The following is an 18338-nucleotide window of genomic DNA, read 5'->3' as shown; positions in this document are numbered from 1 at the left end:
TGTCGAAAACATTTTTCTCAACATGCATGACATCCAAGTTGTGCCTTATCAAGTTGGTAGCCTAGTACGGAAGCTTCCAGAAAATACTCCATCTTCTCCATCCACATTTGATCAAGTTATATAACTCTTTGTTTGTCGAATCAGAGTCAACCTCATACGAAGGCCTAAAACCAAAATTGTCCAGCTCAATAAGTAATCCATCACCTTTTTAACAATAGGGGCAGAATGAAACACTCTTCTACAACGGACAAACATGTGCCTATTGCGACGTAGTGGGTGATCTTCAGATAGGAACTTCATGTAATTGTCGAACCATGAGGTCTTACCACTACAAGGTAGAGTGAACGCCTCTGAATCTGACATGCAGTGAGGACATGCTTGTTTTCTAGTTGTGCTCCAACCCGATAACACTGCGTATGCTGGAAAATCGCTTGTTGTCCACATCAACGCAACTTTAAGATTGAAATTTTTCTTCGTGTAAATGTCGTATGTATCAACACCAGTAGACCAGAGTGATTGAAGTTCTGCAATAAGAGGCAGAGGCTGGAGGAAAACATCAATTTTATCTTTTTGGTTACTCGGGTTAGGTGCAATCACAGTAAGGAATATGTACTCTTCTTTCATACACATCCATGGTGGAAGGTTATATGGCGTCAGAATCACAGGTCACGATGAATATTGTTGACTACTTTGTCCAAATGGTTGAAATCCATCAGTCGATAGTCCTAATCTGACATTTTGAATTTCTAATGCAAAATATGGGTGTATGGCGTCAAAATGACGTCACGCTAGTGAATCGGATGGGTGGGTCTTTGTTTCACCATCAAAATGGTGGCCGTGGTGCCACCGCATATGAGTTGCTGTAGCAGTTGAAGCATATAACCTTTGTAGTCGAGGAGTGAATGGAAAGTAATGCATCTTCTTGTACGGAATTTGCTTCTTTGCTTTTTGAGATCTATGCCTACTAGGTTTATATCACGGATGTTCGTATATCTTACACTCATTCAAAGCATCGTCTACACCCCAATAAATCATGCAATTATTGTTACAAGCATCAATCTTCTCGACTGGGAGTCCAAGTTCTTTAATAAGTTTCTTTGTAGCATAAAAACTATCAGGAACTTTGTTATCTGCAGGACATAACTCTGACATTAATTGACACATGTCATTGTAATTCCTTTCAGACATATTATGCTCATGCTTCATCTTTAATAACCTCGCCAAAACAGACAACAAAGAGTGACCGTGTAGATTTCCATCACATATCTCCTTCTCGGCTGATTTGATCACCTCATATAATGATTTTATGTAGCTATATGGAATTTTTGGAGCCTCGTCAACCTGGTTTGATGGTTGGTTTTTCTCATCGAAGTTTTCATTTTCACTTTCCAAATTTTCCTCGAAAATAAAATTTTCTTGGAAATTATTATCGAGACCAGCAAAATCAGAAGGTGTAATCATATGTGGTTCCCTAAGAACGTTCAAAACACGGTACGAAGAAGACGAGGCTTCAAGATTAATATTTGGATATGACGAACGAACATATTTCTCCCCATGAAAATACCAACAGTAATAATCAGGTACAAATTCATATCGTCCTAAGTTTACTTTAAATGTATCATCAGGTAAATAAATTTTGTTTTGACATTTCTTGGGATTTCACGGGCAACGCAAATTGCCATTTAATAAGCATTGTGGATGACTCAGGGCAAATACAACAAATGACTCTACACCAGTACAATACTCCTGGGTTAAGAACTCATTCTCCAACCTACGATATATCCAAGTTCTATCGTTGCAATCCATTTTAGTCTACAATAAATTGACAATAGAATTGTTGATTTGGAACTAAATTTTATTGTAAGTGTTTTAAACAAAATTTATAACTTACATTATTTACCTTTAAAAAAAATCACTAATAATAATACACGTAAGCTCATTAATTTATCTTGATACATAAAGTAGGGGGTAAAACCTGTTTACAAAGTGCGTTTATCTATATACAATATGTAGATCTAACATCCAATTAAATAATACATAAATGAAATAATCTAACATAGAATTATATAATTTCACATGCATTTTAATATTGAAATATGTACGTGACATGAAATATTTATACTGCGTCTACACATCTACACAAATACTAAAAAATTATACTACAGATACAAATACATATAATACATGTAAGATCAATAAATTTCGCAAACATATGAATATATATAATAAAGAACATATATATAAAAAAAACGTGTTTGAAGCGTGATTTCGAAAGTTCAATCCTAAGATCAGATCTGCAAAATTAAACAAAAAAGCATGTAATAGTAGTTAGAAATCAAGAGATTTGAGAAAAAGACAAAAAATCGGCCCCACCAGAGAGAAAAGATAGAAAACTGCTGGAAATATTGAATGGAATAAAGAGGATATACATAGGCAATCAGTGACAGTTTTTTTGAATTAGAGATGGAATTAAATAAAAACCATCGCTAAATTGACCGCGGTTTTCAAAAACTGTCGTAATTTGGCCACGATTTTGTGAAAACCGTGGATAAATTTAATTTAGCAAGAGTTTTGGTAATTTTTTCGCTAAATTACCAAAACCGTCACTAAAATAGCGATTGTCAAACTACCAGTCGTAATTTGACCATGGTTTTTGGAAAAATTCAAATTAGCGACGTTTTTTAAAAACCGTCGCTAATTCAACGGTTTTTTGTAGTGAGTTAACTAATAGTTCTTATAACTATTGTCGGAAAAAAAAAATTTTGGCTGGTTTTTCACAACCTATAAAAGAAAAGAACTGAGCTCATAAATCAGATAGATTAACACTCAAAGGCAATTCACGAGAGAAACAAGAAATTCTGGAAGGCTTTTATTGATGACAAAACGATAGAAGGAGGCAAAGATATTCTTGGAGAGAATAAGGGTTTTCTTATTCGACGTGTTTTTCTGGGGAATTCTCAGGGTATTGGGAGAGAAAACAACAAAGAGAGTTTAGGCAGAAGAGAGATCATGAATTGTAAATTGTTGAAAATTTGTATCATGGAATTGTACTGTTGACGAGATTGAACAGAACTCATACTCTTCTTCTTGTATATTACAATTTGATCGAACCAAGTAATCTTGTGTCTGGTTACATTTTCTGTTCATGCATGTTATTGCTCATGATTTCATAATGAGTATTGTATAATCTTGAACATCTATCTCAAAAGTTTAACGGTTTTCTTTTCAATATAATATCGAGTAAAGTTCTTATTGGATAAATGAATAATGAAGAGTTGGTGAATAAAAAAGAGAATGGGAGTTGTCCCACATTGAGAAAATAGCCTAAGCAAGTTTTCCTTATAAACTCAAAGTTTGAATAGGGGTTTGGGCCCCAAGGGGTACCAGAAGTTTTTAGAAGAGGGAAGACGCTAATAAGATGTGTCTCGGTGAACACACACGCGCGCGCCCAGCCCAGCCTTTGACAAGTATTAATCTTTTGGATCAATTTTATTTGGAGAATAAATTTTTCAGTCGCAAATTGATGTGCTTGGGCAGAGGTACGCGCGCGGGTGCGCCACATCCCGCGCGGATGCACGCCTGCCGCTGGAATTCATGCAGCCGCGCAGTACAAGGCGTGCGGGCGCGCGCGCCTTGTTGTGCGCGCAGCTCGAAAGGGCAGAATGCTGCGCGCGTGTTGTCGCGCGGCTGCGCGCGCAGCGCTGATTCTGAAAGCATGCGCGTCCCTTGACTTAGATGGCATCAGTTTTTCGCCCAACCAATGTATCCCTTGACTAAGATGGTGTCTTTTCGATGCATCTAGTCTGGAGAAACATGTCTCCTCAATGCAACCTATAATCATCTATAAATAATCCCTCAAACCTTATTCAAAGTGCTGAATTTTTTTTTCCTTGCACTTCTTCTTCACATATTGTTGCGTCCTTGATTTTCGAAAATTACTTGAAAGTTCTTGCATATTTTGTTTGCTGATTTCGAGATTTGAAGTGCTGCAAACTCTCGACGTGAAGTCGTTGTATCTTGGGGACGATTGCCTGCGACGTATAGCACTATATACGGGCAATTTTGTCTTGCGGAAAAAAAGAATCCTCCTTGCCTCGACTTGATCTTATTGTTGTTGCGTTTGGTTCGAGATTCAAGTTGCTGCTTTTGTTCGTGAATCAAGACATCCAACATATCCAGAGTAATATCCCTTATTAACAGTTCTCATTTTCTTCTAGTTACTCAACAAGTGGTGTCGTCTGTGAGAAACCAATCAACAAGAATGGGATATTGGGAAGTTTTCAGGGTAGAATGATTTTGGATTGTGACAGATAAAGATGAGAGTAATTCTTATCCAACAAGGAGTGACTGAGGCTCTCAAATGAGAGAAATCACTTCTTGATTCACTCTATGCAAAAGAGAAGACATAGATTCTTGAGAATGTACACAACACAATAATCTTGTGTCTGAGTGATAAGGCACTTCGGAAGGTGGCCACAAAACAATCTGCAAGTGCGGTTTGGGCCAAACTCGAGCATCTTTACTCGACCAAATCATTGGCAAAGAGGCTCTATTTTAAGCGAAGATTGTATCCATACAAGATGGCCAATAAAAAGCTCATCTCGAATCAGATTGATGAATTTCTGAAAATTATTGATGATTTAGAGAACATTAGTTGCTAATCAATTTTGGTTTCAAATAACAAGCTAGCCCATTATAAATAGTAAATACATTTTTAAATTTATGATGAGAAATCACATTAACATAATACTTTCACAATATAAAAAATAATAATATTATCAATGAGATTTCATTTTAAAATATCTAAGCAAAACTTTGATTCATGTACATTCATTATCAAATTTTCATAATTAATAAATTTTTCTCTGTCAAAATCTAACATTTGGTGCTTAAACCATTTTTAGGAGAAAAAATGTATTTATCCCACGCATGACACCCAAATACCTTTCTTGGATCGAGGATTCGGTCCGGGGATCCCTAAGAACCCGATTTCAACAGTTTTCAGTAGAGCTCTGAGGGAGGTAGTCGAGCGAAAGACCTAGAGCTCGATTGAATGTCATAATAAGATGGACGACTTACTAAGAAGCAAGCTGATTTGTCTTGTCACATTAGTTGACATCCATTGAGTAAAACTACAAAAATCCCTTGTATGAGAACGCTTTTCGAAATTTTTTAATTATGATTTTTAAATACATGTCGAGTTATTTGAGAAAATAGATCGGATCAATCATTTTTTTAAAAAAAATGAATATATATTTGTGCCAATATAGGAGGAGCTTCGTCGGAGAAACCTACGAAGCCTCTCACCAGCTCGTTACTCGTATTCCAGGTTGATTTCATGACACTACCCCATGATAGAATCAAGGGCCCAAATTTAGCCACACATACACGGGGTCCACTAATTTTTTTAAAATCATATTTGTGTGTGAATCTTGTCCATCCAAACCATGTGGGGGACTGCCCCACATGTAGCATCGAAGCTACCCATATTCCAAGATCATTCCTTCCAGAAATCCACAAAACCATGAATAAAAATTCCCAATCCTAATTATCCTATATGGGAAAAAGATTTTTTAATATTTATTTATTTATTAAATTAGCCTGCCTGAAAATTGGGCTGGACTCATGTACATTAATCGAAGGCATGTGAACCAGTTGCACACAAATCAAAGTCGATAGCAAGTTGTTGAAACAATGTGTGTGCTGTCTTAGTCTGCGTTATTGATCGGATTTTGGTGAGATTATGGTATATTGTTTTTCGGTACTCGTGTGTTATGATACGTTTTCTTCTTAGTCGTATTCTGGTTTCCTCGGTTTGCCCAGTGTACTTGTATCTGTAAACTTTTTACATTTTTAATGGAATTAGTTTCATTAAAAAAAAGTCGATAGCAACATGTTCCGTCTCAAATACATTGATTTGTTTTATTTTTCTAAAAATTAAAAAATTGTGGAAAATAAAATTTATAAAAAAAATTCATATTTTTCTCTATTTATTTCATTCAAAAAAAATTTATACGTTTTTTCAAAGTTTAGTCAGTAGAGATAACATAATAAAAAAAATAAGAAAAAATGTTATTAAACGCAAAATAACTATATATTTGAGATAATCAAAAAAAGAATTGAAGTTTATATAATTGAGATGGAGGGAGTAGAATTTTGAAAATATAATTTTAAAAATTGATGTAGAAAGATTTAAAAAAACAAAAAAGGATTCAGTGTGTTGTTTTACCAAAATTATTTAAAATTGATAATAAATGTTCAACTCAAATATTTTAAATAATATAGCAATATAAGCTCTATTTTTTTATCGCTAGCAGAAACAATTATTTCTCCTCACATCGATTTTCTCAAACATCCTAATTAAATTTCTTAAACCGAGATTTTATCTAAAATTATGTTGAACAACCTGATTTAAGATCTTACTTAAAATTTTATTTTTTTAAAAAACCATGTTTAATGAATATAAATTTTAAAACAATTAAAATAATTTTTTTATTAAATTAATTCCATAGCAATATTTAAAATTAGATATAATCTTGGCCAAATTCACATATTAAATAATTTCAGATTTTAATTAATAACAAATATTAGAACGAGTATATTTTATTATAAATAATAGTAATAATGAGGGTTTTTATGATATAAAAATACATTGATCGGGTTTTAGGTAATTTTTCCTAATCTCTAGTGCTATTTTGTATAATTTTTACATAAATATGATAATTATAAATAGTCCCAAAAAAATATTAAGACACATGAACAGACCCCCAACAATTTGAAATGGATTATTTGAATGCACATTGCTAATTCTTTGCAAGCCATTAATTAATTAACACAAAAACTTTTATGAGATGATCTCATGAGTCAATTTTGTGAGACTAATATTCTATCCGGGTCACCCATTAAAAATTTTTATTTTTATGTCAGAACTCAGAAGTATTACTTTTTGTTGTAAATACGAGCATGTAGGGATGTAAACGAACCAAACCGTTCGCGAGCTATTCGGAGCTCGGCTCGATAAAAAGCTCGTTTGAGTTCGTTTATTAATCATATCAAGCCAAGCTCAAGCTCGATTTCGAGCTCGATAATTTAATCAAACCAAGCTCAAGCCTAACGATATTTGACTCGTGAGCTTGCAAACATGTTTGTTAATAGGCTCGCGAGCTCGAGTTCGGCTTGTTTAAGTGGCTCGTAAGCTCGAGCTTGGCTCATTTGTTGAGTTGACAAATAAAAATATTAGTGCTGATAAATTTACACTTTTATGTGATTTAAAATTAGTTCATAGATATATTTAATCTTTATCAAGCTCGAACCAAGTTCAAACTCGAGCTCAATTGTATGTTTTAAGAGCCCGAAAATGAGCCAAGCTCAAGTCAAGCTTGTTAAATGAGCTATTAATGAATCAAGTTCGAGCCTGAATTGATTAACATGATAAACGAGTTTTTAATGAACCGAGCTCGAGCTTTTCACGAGCTTAGTAATTTCAAGACAATTCGAACTCGAGTCTGATGATAAAAACTTGAATCGAGCTCGAGCTCTATCAAAAGCTACAATTGAATCAGAATTCAAACATCAAAAATCCTAATAGAAGAGAGAGCTATATATGAAGAAGCATCATTATTTTTTAATAGTCTTAATAGTTGAAATATGTTATTGATCATGTAAATATGATTTTCATCCTGTAAATTAGTTGATTTTTCCCTTATTTTACAGAGTGTTAGCATTGCATCGAAACACGTTAATAATATTCGATATTACATCAACAAATCTCGTTAGATATCTTTATCAACAATAATAATATGTGCAATGTCAATAATAATATAATACAGAAGAAAAAAATAAGTATACATATCCTCGATCTGTCTCAAATATATATAGACTGCATTTTTTTTATTGTTTCGAGTATATAAGTAATTTTTAGCCTTTAGCATTTGATAGTATTTATTCTTCTTCTTTTTTACTAATATACCAAAAATAACTAAATATTGGAAATATGTTCAATATTTTCTTGAATGAATTAAATAAAATGTTTCCAAAATTATCAGAACAAATGATATTTTTGGAAATTTTTTTATCGGTATGTTTGTCTCTCGTTGATTTTGGTTATCTATGTTATCATCATATTTTAGTTGTAGTCAAATATTTTTTTTAAAAAATATTTAGTTAATTTTTCGACATGACGCTGATATAACACAAGTAGAATGCTGGCGTGTAATGATGCATCAACAACATAGGCGAAGCTGATTCATAAGTACCTGGGACTCGTTCTATCTTGTGTTAAACAATAATATGCTTGGTTAAAACAGAACAAAATTTTATAAAAAATCAAACTAACCGATCTTTTTTCGACAAACTGAACTGACCAAATCTTACTACGAAAACCGAATAAACCAAAACGAAAAAATCGGTTATTTCGGTTGATAACACAATTAATCGAAATTTTAGAATTTTTAAAAAAAAATCAAGTTTTAAATAAAAAAATGTAATATAAAAATTGAATTAAATAAATTTAAATTTTATTTATAAAAAAATATTTTAAATGTAGTTCATTTATCCAATAAATTTATTAGAAATTTGTAATATTTATATTTTATAAACTTTATTAAAATATATAATAATATTAATTTTTTTTCCCTTATAAAAGTTCGATTTGTTTTGAATATTTATATTAAAAACTGAAACTGAAACGAATATCGATATTTAAAAAAGATTTTTTAATAATTTAAATCAAATTTTCAAGTTAATTTAATTTGATATATTATTTTGATCGAAATCGATATTATTTTGTTAATGATTGAACATGATTTGTTGATATTATTTTTATCGAAATCGATATTATTTTGTTAATGATTGAACATGATTTGTTGATGTCTGTCGACAGTGCCACGTGGACAAACATCCCATCCTTAATAAATACACAGCCATGCCGCAAGAAGCTCTTGCGGTTGCGGCCACCACGGCCACCCCTCTTCCCATTAAATGCATTAACTCCCTCGCCACAACCACCGCCCTGCATCTTTCAGTAAAGGTCATTTTCACCCCATTAATTCAATCTTCGTCCCGAGTTTCTAAAGTACGATGGAGGTGTTTGCAGGAGCTGGATTCATGAAGATGGATGGGGTACTGGTGCTACTGGTATTGGCTATGGTGGTTTCTGCTCACGCCGCCGCCGATGACACGATTGCCACGAAGTGTGCGCCGGAGTTTCAGAAGGTGACCGACTGCTTGCCTTTTGTGACGGCCAAGGCGGACACTCCGAGCAAGGTGTGCTGCGACTCCGTGACGGAGATCAAGGATCGTGACCCCGCTTGCCTGTGTTTCTTGATAGAGCAGGTTCATAACGGGTCCAACGCCGCCTTGAAGACCTTGGGCATCCAGGAGGCTCGCTTGCTTCAGTTGTCTTCTTCCTGTAAGCTCACCAACGCGAGTATCAGCGAATGCCCCAGTAAGCTTCCATTAACCACTCGATTTCTTTATTAGTTATGTTAGACCTCGGATTAAATTATTGAGAGTTCTCCAGATGAATTTAGACAATTTTCTATGTCAACCTAGTATTTTAGATTGATTTTACAGAATTATTCTATATATATAATTTTTAAGACTTAATCCAATCATTATGGGAAAAAAACAAATCACAACCACCAATTTTTTCCTTTTTAAGTTTACTGATCATTTGGTTCGTTTGCTCAGTACTGAAAAGTTTGTTGTTAGGACAATAAATTGATGTTTTTTGGGATCTGTGAGAAAAATCGAAAAAAAAAAAACATAAACCGCTCGAGTCAAGAGGCAAAAAGCGTGACAAGATTAATTAAATCAACAAGATTTTTGGTGATTTTGCTAGAGGAAACTTGGGTTTGACTTTAAAATGTAATTTCTGCATGGACATGCAGAGCTTCTGAACTTGGATCCGAAATCCCGCGAAGCTGCTATCTTCACCAACGCTTCCATCGCAACGATGGTCCCAAGTCCATCGACGACTGCAGGTGGTGGGAGTTCCAGTGGAAACTGGCGCAAGCCTCAGCCGGTTCTGGTGCAGCTGCTGGTTTCCATACTACCCATCTTATCCATCTTCTTCTTCCATGAAATGAGCACTTGTGTTTGATTTTTGAGCTCCATTGAATCTTCCGCCCCATCTGCTCCTATCTTGCTGAGATCTGTTGTACGGGCTCTCGTGTATTGATTTGATATCACATTTCGAGTACTGTATCTGTCCATTTCCAGGTTTCAAACTCATAATTAAACTAATAATGTGTAAAATAAATATATGCTTTAATTCCTATACATTTCTATTATGTAGCTTGAACCATTGACGACAATTTAAGGCAAAAATCGTAGAGGCGACACCATCGATCTAACTGCGAAAACCATTTTTCTTCTTTATTACCACGTTGAGGTGGGGCTGGACGATTTTTTTAGGTTTTATTTAAATTCGAATTCATTATCATTTCTCAACTACAAGAAAGTAACCAAAACATGGAAAAAAGTTGTGGGAAACGGTCTCACGGGTCGTATTTTGTGAGACGGTCCTCTTATTTGGGTCATCCATGAAAAATATTACTTTTTATGCTAATAGTATTATTTTTTATTGTGAATATCGATAGGATTGATCCGTCTCATAAATAGATATTCATGATACCGTATCACAAGAGACCTACTTTCTAAACATATGTTTTATAAATTTCTTACATTTTTGGTAATGTAATTTGTATTTTTTTTTTAGTCTTGTAAATGGTGAATTTATACTTTTAGTTATGTAACTAACATGATTTTTTATTTTTGGTCATTTCTGGAAAAAAAAAGATTGAAAATGAAAAGAAATATAATTTATATGACTAAAAATGAAAATTCATTATAACAGAGAAAAGAATAAAAAAGAATACAAGTAATTGGACTAAAAATGCAAATTTATCGTTAACATGATCAAAAATTAAAAAATTGCAAATTACATTATCAAAATGTGATTTTTTTTCATTATAAGATCATGTTGTGCTTGTATAGATATCAATGTTATAAAATCGTGATACTTCATAAGTATCAATGTATAAATAATTATGATTCTGTTATTTCTATATCATCAAAGAAAAAAATTGAGTATTGAGAACGTGTTGTGTTTTTTAAGGAACATCAACAAAATGATATTTATCTTAATTCTCAATTGGTTATAACATAGTGTTGATAATATATTATAAAACATAACAAAAAATATAGATGAATAGATAGAAGAGTAAGCTTTTTATGAGACGGTCTCACATGTTTATAACCATATATAAGACGAGTTGATCCAATTTATCACTATCATGAATATTAATACTTTTGACAAAAATTAATAATTTTTCACAAGTTGCGTCGAATCAGATATTTTTTCATAAAATTGACTCGTGAGACCGTTTCACATGAGTTTTTGTGTAGAGAGAATGCAGAATAGCCAACAATTACCCAATTTATAGGGAAAAATTAAAACATACAAATTTTTACATATATTATTTCGTCATATTTATCTTGATAAAAAATTTCTCAAATTTAAGCAAATAGAAATAATCATCTACAACAAAAATATATTTAGAGTAGTTTCTTTGTGATACGGTCTCACGAATTTTTATCTGTGAGACGGGTCAACCCTACCGATATTCACAATAAAAAGTAATACTCTTAGCATAAAAAGTAATATTTTTTCATGGATGACCCAAATAAGAGATACATATCACAAAATACGACTCGTGAAACCGTCTCACACAAGTTTTTGCCATATATTTATTGTCATAAACATAGCCGTACCTCTTATGAGGTCAACCAAGCGGTTGCTTCAGGCCCAAATTTATATATAAATATATATATATGGTATATGTTATTTGTTCTCTAAGTCACTCCAAATCTCAACTCTAATTCTTGTCCACATTCAACAAATAAAGTTTACAGTCCCCTACTTCTCTTAAGCGTGAAGATAAATAATTTTCTTTATTAATTATGCTTTATTTCCATTCCAAATCTTCTTTATAAATACACATTTATATTTATATTTATAGATTAATCTACTAAAGGATCATCAATGAAAATGAAATTTACTTGTGATATGGGCACTGTAATATGCTTAGAAATCATGTTAATTAAATATATTACTAAAGCACACATCTGATGATTTAAATTCTTTAATTTGTTATAATTGAATTATGAATTTTATATAAATTTTATGTGTGACTTGTGTAATTAATCAGTAGATAGTCTAAGGAAAGAAAATAAATTATGAATAGAGTTTGAATGTGTGGACCGTTGAAAGATGAAATTCGTAATTTTTTATATATTTTTTGTCCTTTGATTTGTAGCTTGTTATTTCGACTCAAGGAATTCTTTGATTTTGTAGTTTCTACAATTATAGAGACTAAAAGTGTAAGAATATTTTGGTTAGACGCTTGTTAATTTGATTTATACTATTTTAGAAATTAAAACTTGTAAGTGATTAGTGATTTGGTTCAGAAAATACTTGTCTTTAATTTATACAAATTACAATTGTTTGTTTTGATTTTATATGTTAATTGAGAATGATTGATTTTGTTTTAGGTTTTTAAAAAATTTTAATACATAATTTAATTTGTTGTTGATTGAAAATTTTTATAATTATTCAACTTTAATCACTTGTAGATACAACAAAAAGAAATTTAAAATGCCTCCTAAATATCAGTCTGAAGCTCAAAAAAGAAAAATGAAACAAAGGGAAACATCATTAATTCAAAGTCAAGCTGGAGATATTAATAAATATTTTAGTAGAGCTGGCACAACAGAAAGAGAAGAATCAGTGAATAATTTGTTGCTTGAAAAACAAAAAAATCACAATGAATATGAAGAAGTGACTGAGGCTGGAAATTTGAATGAATAAACTGAGGAATTCAATTGGGTGAATCGAAAGAAAACTTAGAAGATGACTCTCAATATGAAGATTCTATAACAAAGAGTGATGATGAGACTTTGGCACTATATGATCTTGAGAGTTTTTAGTTCTTGCTTGGAATGATAATCTGGTATAACTTGTTAGATGCAAAAAATGTTGCGAGTAAGTTTATTCAATCTGAAAAATATATATTTATATTGCGATCGATCTTTTATGATGACTTGTTCGATTTCTTGGCGAGTTTAGAGAAGAGGGGTTTGCTAGTGCCATGGATGAAGTTACACAAATGACAAGTAAAATTGAGATCGAACCTAAATTTTGAGAAAAACACATCATTCGAAGAAAAACAATTTGATGAAAGTGACAGTGATAATGTGACACAATCAGGTGAAGAAGCTTTTAGAGTTGAATATTTTCTGTTTATAATTGATCAACCTCGATCTTCTCTTAAAATTCGGTTTGAACAATTTAAACAATGTTAAAAGTTTTTTGGGTTTTTATTGAATTTGAACAAATTAAAGAGTGAGCCTTTAAATAGCTTGATGAGGTCTTGTATGTAGCTTCAACAATTTCTGAGTCACAATGAACATTCAGACATTAATGGTGATGAGTTGTGTTCGGAGATGATGGTCATGAGATGTTATATAACAAATGAAAAAAAAAAAGCAATTTATGATGCAGTGTTTGACGAAACTACATGGTTTATTTCCAAATGCTTATATTGCTTATAAGATTTTGTTAACCATACCAGTAATAGTTGTATCGGCAGAAAGAAGCTTCTCGAAGTTGAAATTAATCAAGAATTATCTTCGATCAACAATGTCGCAAGATAGACTAAATGAACTAGCTATGTTTTCGATTGAGAAAGAAATGGTCCGACAATTGAATTACACAGATTTGATAAATATTTTCGCCTCTAAAACAGTTAGACGAATAGTATTTATGTAGTTATTTTAAATATTTGTTGAGTTGTTATTGATGTAGTAAATTGGTTTTGATATATTTACGTATTTATTATTAATATATTTGTTATTTGCAAATTGAATTTTATATTTATTCCTGCACCAAGAGGGCCCGTTTTTCAATTTTTGTTTCAGGTCCCATTCAACACAGGTACGGCTCTGGTCATAAATATAAGATAATTACTATTGAAATTACATAAATCGATAAATCAAGTTGAATTTTGTTCGTCCAAAAAATTCTAAGAATTTGAAATACAAAATCTCAAACCAATCAATCTATGCACGACCATCGTTTAGATAATTCATGATGGAGGTTGCTACTTAAAATTGTACTGAAATGGACACATCAGGTCATGCATGCAAAGATATGGAAAAAACTGGCTCGAGGTTAATACCTTGTCGAGTCGTCGTGGTATAATTGGAAATGAAACCCGATAGCTTGATACATATACATAGAGATGACAATAGATCGGGTTTGGATAGGATTTCATATCTCGTCCCAATTTCCGTTTATTATATTCATCCTCATCTTTATCCTCATCGGGTATTCAATTCCATCTACATCCCCATTGAAAATTCGGATGTCCATATGTGGCGGAGCCAGAAATATAGCTCTACTCGGGCTAGAATTTTAAATTCTAAAATCTTTTAATATTTTAAATTGATCTACCCGGGTTAGTATCATATTATTCCAAAATTTACATATAGGCTAAAGCCCGCGTATTGAACAATGTGGCTCCGGCCGTGATGTCCATATCCTCCCAAATATTTGATTATCATATATAATTATATTTTATCAAATTTGAATAATTTTGAGTAAGTTGTGAATATTTATTAAATTATTTAGAACAATAAGAAAAAATATTAAATATAAAAATTAGCAAATTAAATATTATTATAGAAGAAATAACAAAGTATTAGAAACAATTTATCATACAAAAATAATATCAACTCTATACTAATATTTTTCTTCATTTCATCCAACCAATATCATTCAACAAAAAAATATTCAAATTAACATCATAGCCAAAAAATCATATCTATATATTCATTTAATCGGGTATTCAAGTCGGATATAGGTATGATTATCTAATACCCGCCTCCATCCTCATGCCCGATTATCTTTTTATTTAATCCAGTAAAAAATCTCTCTCATATCTTCCTCCATTCGAGTCAGATCATATCGAATTTTCCTACGAGTTCGGAAGAATTTGACACCTACATAAACATAAATTCTCTTCATTGTAATTTTGAGATCATTAATGGAGAGCACATCTTCTCTCATTTTTAGTGTCATTTTTCGTTAACATGGTATCCACAAGAATCTTCCGATGCGCAATCGTTATGATCGCTTGGGGATTTCTGATATCTCTGTTCCAATCTTGAATTTTTTAGTATCGATTATTTCTGCACATCCTACGAGTATACATAATATTTAAATTATACAGGAGTATATAATCCTTAAATAAAAAAAAGAAGAAGAAAAAGAGAAACTACATGTATAAAATCCTAGGATAGGAAAGTGTTGGAAATTTACAAAGAACGTCGCTTATTTATTGGCACAAAATAAAGGTAAGAGCAGTACAAAAACTGTTGAATCTACTCCCAGAAGAATGATAGAGTTGGTTCTACCCGTCTGTAGATGATCCATGCTGAAACATTTCCGGGAAATTTATAGCATTGGAGACATTGCCACTATGGGAGACGGCAGCAGCAACTACCGGCTTGACATCTTCAGTGAGCGTGAACGGGCCCAAATCATTGGTGTAAAGCCAGTTCTGAACAACAGACTGCGTCTGGGGGAGCACTGGTTTGGTTTGAAACGCTTGGCTCAAACCAAATTCCTGAGTTAGAGTGTGAGCCGATGACAGAAGAGAGCGAGCCTGATCAGAAAAGTTTTTACTCCTTCCAGACGCATTTTTTGGATCAAGAAACGGTTGGTAGAGGGAAGTTTCTTGGACAATAGGAGCTGGGTCACTGCCTTGAATGAACTGAAGTTGATTCCGCTGATTCTTATATGTTACTGTACTATTATCAGGTTCAACAATAGCAGCGCTTGCCAGAACTTGTGGACTACCGAATGAGTAAAATCTAGTACCTTGTTGGCTTGAGGATGTGAATACAGAATTTCTTGAAACGGAGTTGGCCTGAGGCTTCCTTCGCCTCCGGTTATGCCCATCAAGACGCTTCCTGCAACTTCGTTTTCCCTCGTCAAACTCCACTAGCAAATGGAACCTGCAAATTCAGATGCGTGTCACAACCAAAAACAATTGAAAAAAGGAGTTGGGTTGAATGAATAATTAGAAAATAATACAAAAAATGGGACTAGAAACTGATCAAGAAAGTAGGTTCTATCTTCACCTGCTGCACTGTTGACAAAACCGCTGGTCTCGACCCCCAATGATAACTTTAGGGCTCTTTGAGTGGATCTCGCACACTTTATGTCGCCGGTGATAGTCTCCAGAGAGTCTTAAATCTGCATCACACCCATCAACCAAGCAAGAAGCAACCTGACCAATATTTCTATCAGCCTTTGCCCTTTTCCACGTCCCCGAAAACAAGGCTGATGCTTCCATCTAGAGGTCAGGCAGACTACAGGCCCGTCAAAAGTTCGAAACTTATCAATCCCAGTACTTTCTTTAATCCGTTAACTTCCAGGATCTTCGTTCTACAATCAAAATACACAGAACAAAACACAACACCGTGTAAAAAGGCTGCAAATAAATAAATAAATATTACCACTGAAACTTTCAAGAAGCATTCCAGTCTCAAATCTAGCTCTTTTCCTCAAAGAAGAAGGCATTTCTTTGTTTAAGGAATCATTCCAGAGCTGTCTATAACAAGAATAAGTTTTGAAAAGATTCTCACTACGAGATTCCAATTGGCTTTTTCCTATTTCCCTTTTTGGTTTCGAATTGCAGGTTAGGCCAGAGCATTTAACTGTACAATAGTTTAAGTTATCCATCCACCCACAGACCACAGATACAGTGATTACGTGATCAGATCAGATTACACCAAGACATTACTTTATATATGCCAAAATTATCAGACAATATAATTCAAGAAACAAGATAAATTCCTCTTATATCAAAATTACCCAAATAGAATCGTCGACCCATCCCACACAAAGTTCTCAGAACACCATTCATCAAACAAATAAATTCAAATAACAGACCGAAACACGATGGGAAAGAAAATCGACAGATGTGGAACACCGTAACAGTGGAAAACAGTAATTCCCATTTCGGGAAAACAAGTACTTCAGAAGTAGAAGTCGAGATCAAAAGCCGAACTGTAGTTTTCCACAACTTGAAAAAAAAAAAACCCAAAGTGTATGGGTTGATGGTTCCAAATCATTCTTTTTTCTTGGTGACAGCTGAATATGGGGATTAAATACAAAAATCCCGTTAGGAAAATTGAAGAGAGAAGCAGTATTACCTCAAAATTCTACAGTAATCATGCGATAACTTGAGCAAGACAAGCCCAAAAATGGCCGAATGCACCCAAAAATTGAGAGGTAGAATAGCAGTGCATCGAAGTAGAGTAGCTGGAGGACGCTGGGTAACGCCGTAACGTACATCATTGCGAGCATAGATAGTTTTCTTTATTTAGTTTTATTTACGGGAAATTGACCTTCTGTCCTTTTTTTTTGTGTTCAGTCCTTGAGTATTTTTTTAGTACCATATTTCCATATGAAGTGTACCACATTTTGTATGACATAGTACCATAATTTTGTGGATAGGGAGTGAACCCAAAGAAATATTTTGATTGAGGATTTTTCAACGACTTCCCCTATTTATAGTTAAATAAAATTAATATCTATTCTATTTTATTAAAATTGAACACAATATAAAAATCATCAACGATACCAAAATATATATATCCATTTTTGTCCTTTTTATAAACAAATTCATCAAAATTATTTTCTATCAAAATTGCATGTAATCACTCACTATTTCTTATAATTACATTTTTATTCTCCTTTAAATATAAATCAAATGAATTATAAAAAAATATTGTACAAACACGCAACGCGTACATCGGTGTACTAGTTATCTATTAAGTTTGAGACACTTAGATTAACTAATTTTTGGAGTCATATTCTGTTTTAATAATTATATATATTAATAAAATATTAAAAATTTAATGCAAATCGCATGTAGCTTAAAAGATATAGTCTTGTTTTCTAAACATCAAATAACAAGTTTAGTTTCTATTTGAGTATTTTTTTTCTTTCTTTTTCTTATTTAATTTTAATTCTTATTTACGATATAATCTCTCATTATTTTTTATAATTACATTTTGATTCTCATTTAAATATAAAAAAATAAATTATAAAAAATATTTTACAACATTCCACGCGTGTATTGATGTACTAATAATTATAAAAAGTACATCATTCCATAATTTAAAAATTATGGAATGATTAAATTATAATTTGAACTATCAAATAAAAAAATGAAAAAGCAAAAATGTAATATCTATATTATATA

At 32.6% G+C, this 18338-nt stretch overlaps 1 protein-coding gene and 1 pseudogene across 2 annotated transcripts; one reads left to right on the top strand and one right to left on the bottom strand.

Moving 5' to 3' along the window:
• Positions 1-8939: 8939 nt before the first annotated feature.
• Positions 8940-10289, top strand: LOC140974755 (non-specific lipid transfer protein GPI-anchored 1-like; annotated as a pseudogene).
• A 5010-nt stretch (positions 10290-15299) lies between these two features.
• Positions 15300-17406, bottom strand: LOC140975425 (squamosa promoter-binding-like protein 13A). 2 transcript variants are annotated; one of them, XM_073439129.1, is made up of 3 exons: positions 16585-17406; positions 16207-16513; positions 15300-16080 (listed from the first exon to the last, which is right to left on the bottom strand). In XM_073439129.1, the coding sequence occupies exons 2-3, from the start codon at positions 16419-16421 to the stop codon at positions 15474-15476; spliced, it is 822 nt and encodes a 273-aa protein (XP_073295230.1). In that variant the 5' UTR covers positions 16422-16513; positions 16585-17406; the 3' UTR covers positions 15300-15473. The 2 variants fall into 2 exon arrangements, with proteins under 2 accessions (XP_073295230.1, XP_073295231.1); XM_073439130.1 differs by having other exon boundaries at positions 17284-17406.
• Positions 17407-18338: the final 932 nt, after the last annotated feature.

The sequence above is a fragment of the Primulina huaijiensis genome, chromosome 4 (assembly GCF_012295235.1).
Source record: "Primulina huaijiensis isolate GDHJ02 chromosome 4, ASM1229523v2, whole genome shotgun sequence".
Classification (NCBI taxonomy): domain Eukaryota; kingdom Viridiplantae; phylum Streptophyta; class Magnoliopsida; order Lamiales; family Gesneriaceae; genus Primulina; species Primulina huaijiensis.
The sequence above is the reverse complement of the archived record's forward strand: the minus strand, read 5'-3'. Positions and strand labels throughout refer to the sequence as shown.

Coding starts and splice junctions, on each gene's coding strand:
- LOC140975425 (XM_073439129.1), bottom strand. CDS start 16,421: ATGGAAGCATCAGCCTTGTTTTCGGGGACGTGGAAAAGGGCAAAGGCT. Junction 16,081..16,206: donor TTTTGTCAACAGTGCAGCAG/GTGAAGATAGAA, acceptor CTGAATTTGCAG/GTTCCATTTGCTAGTGGAGT.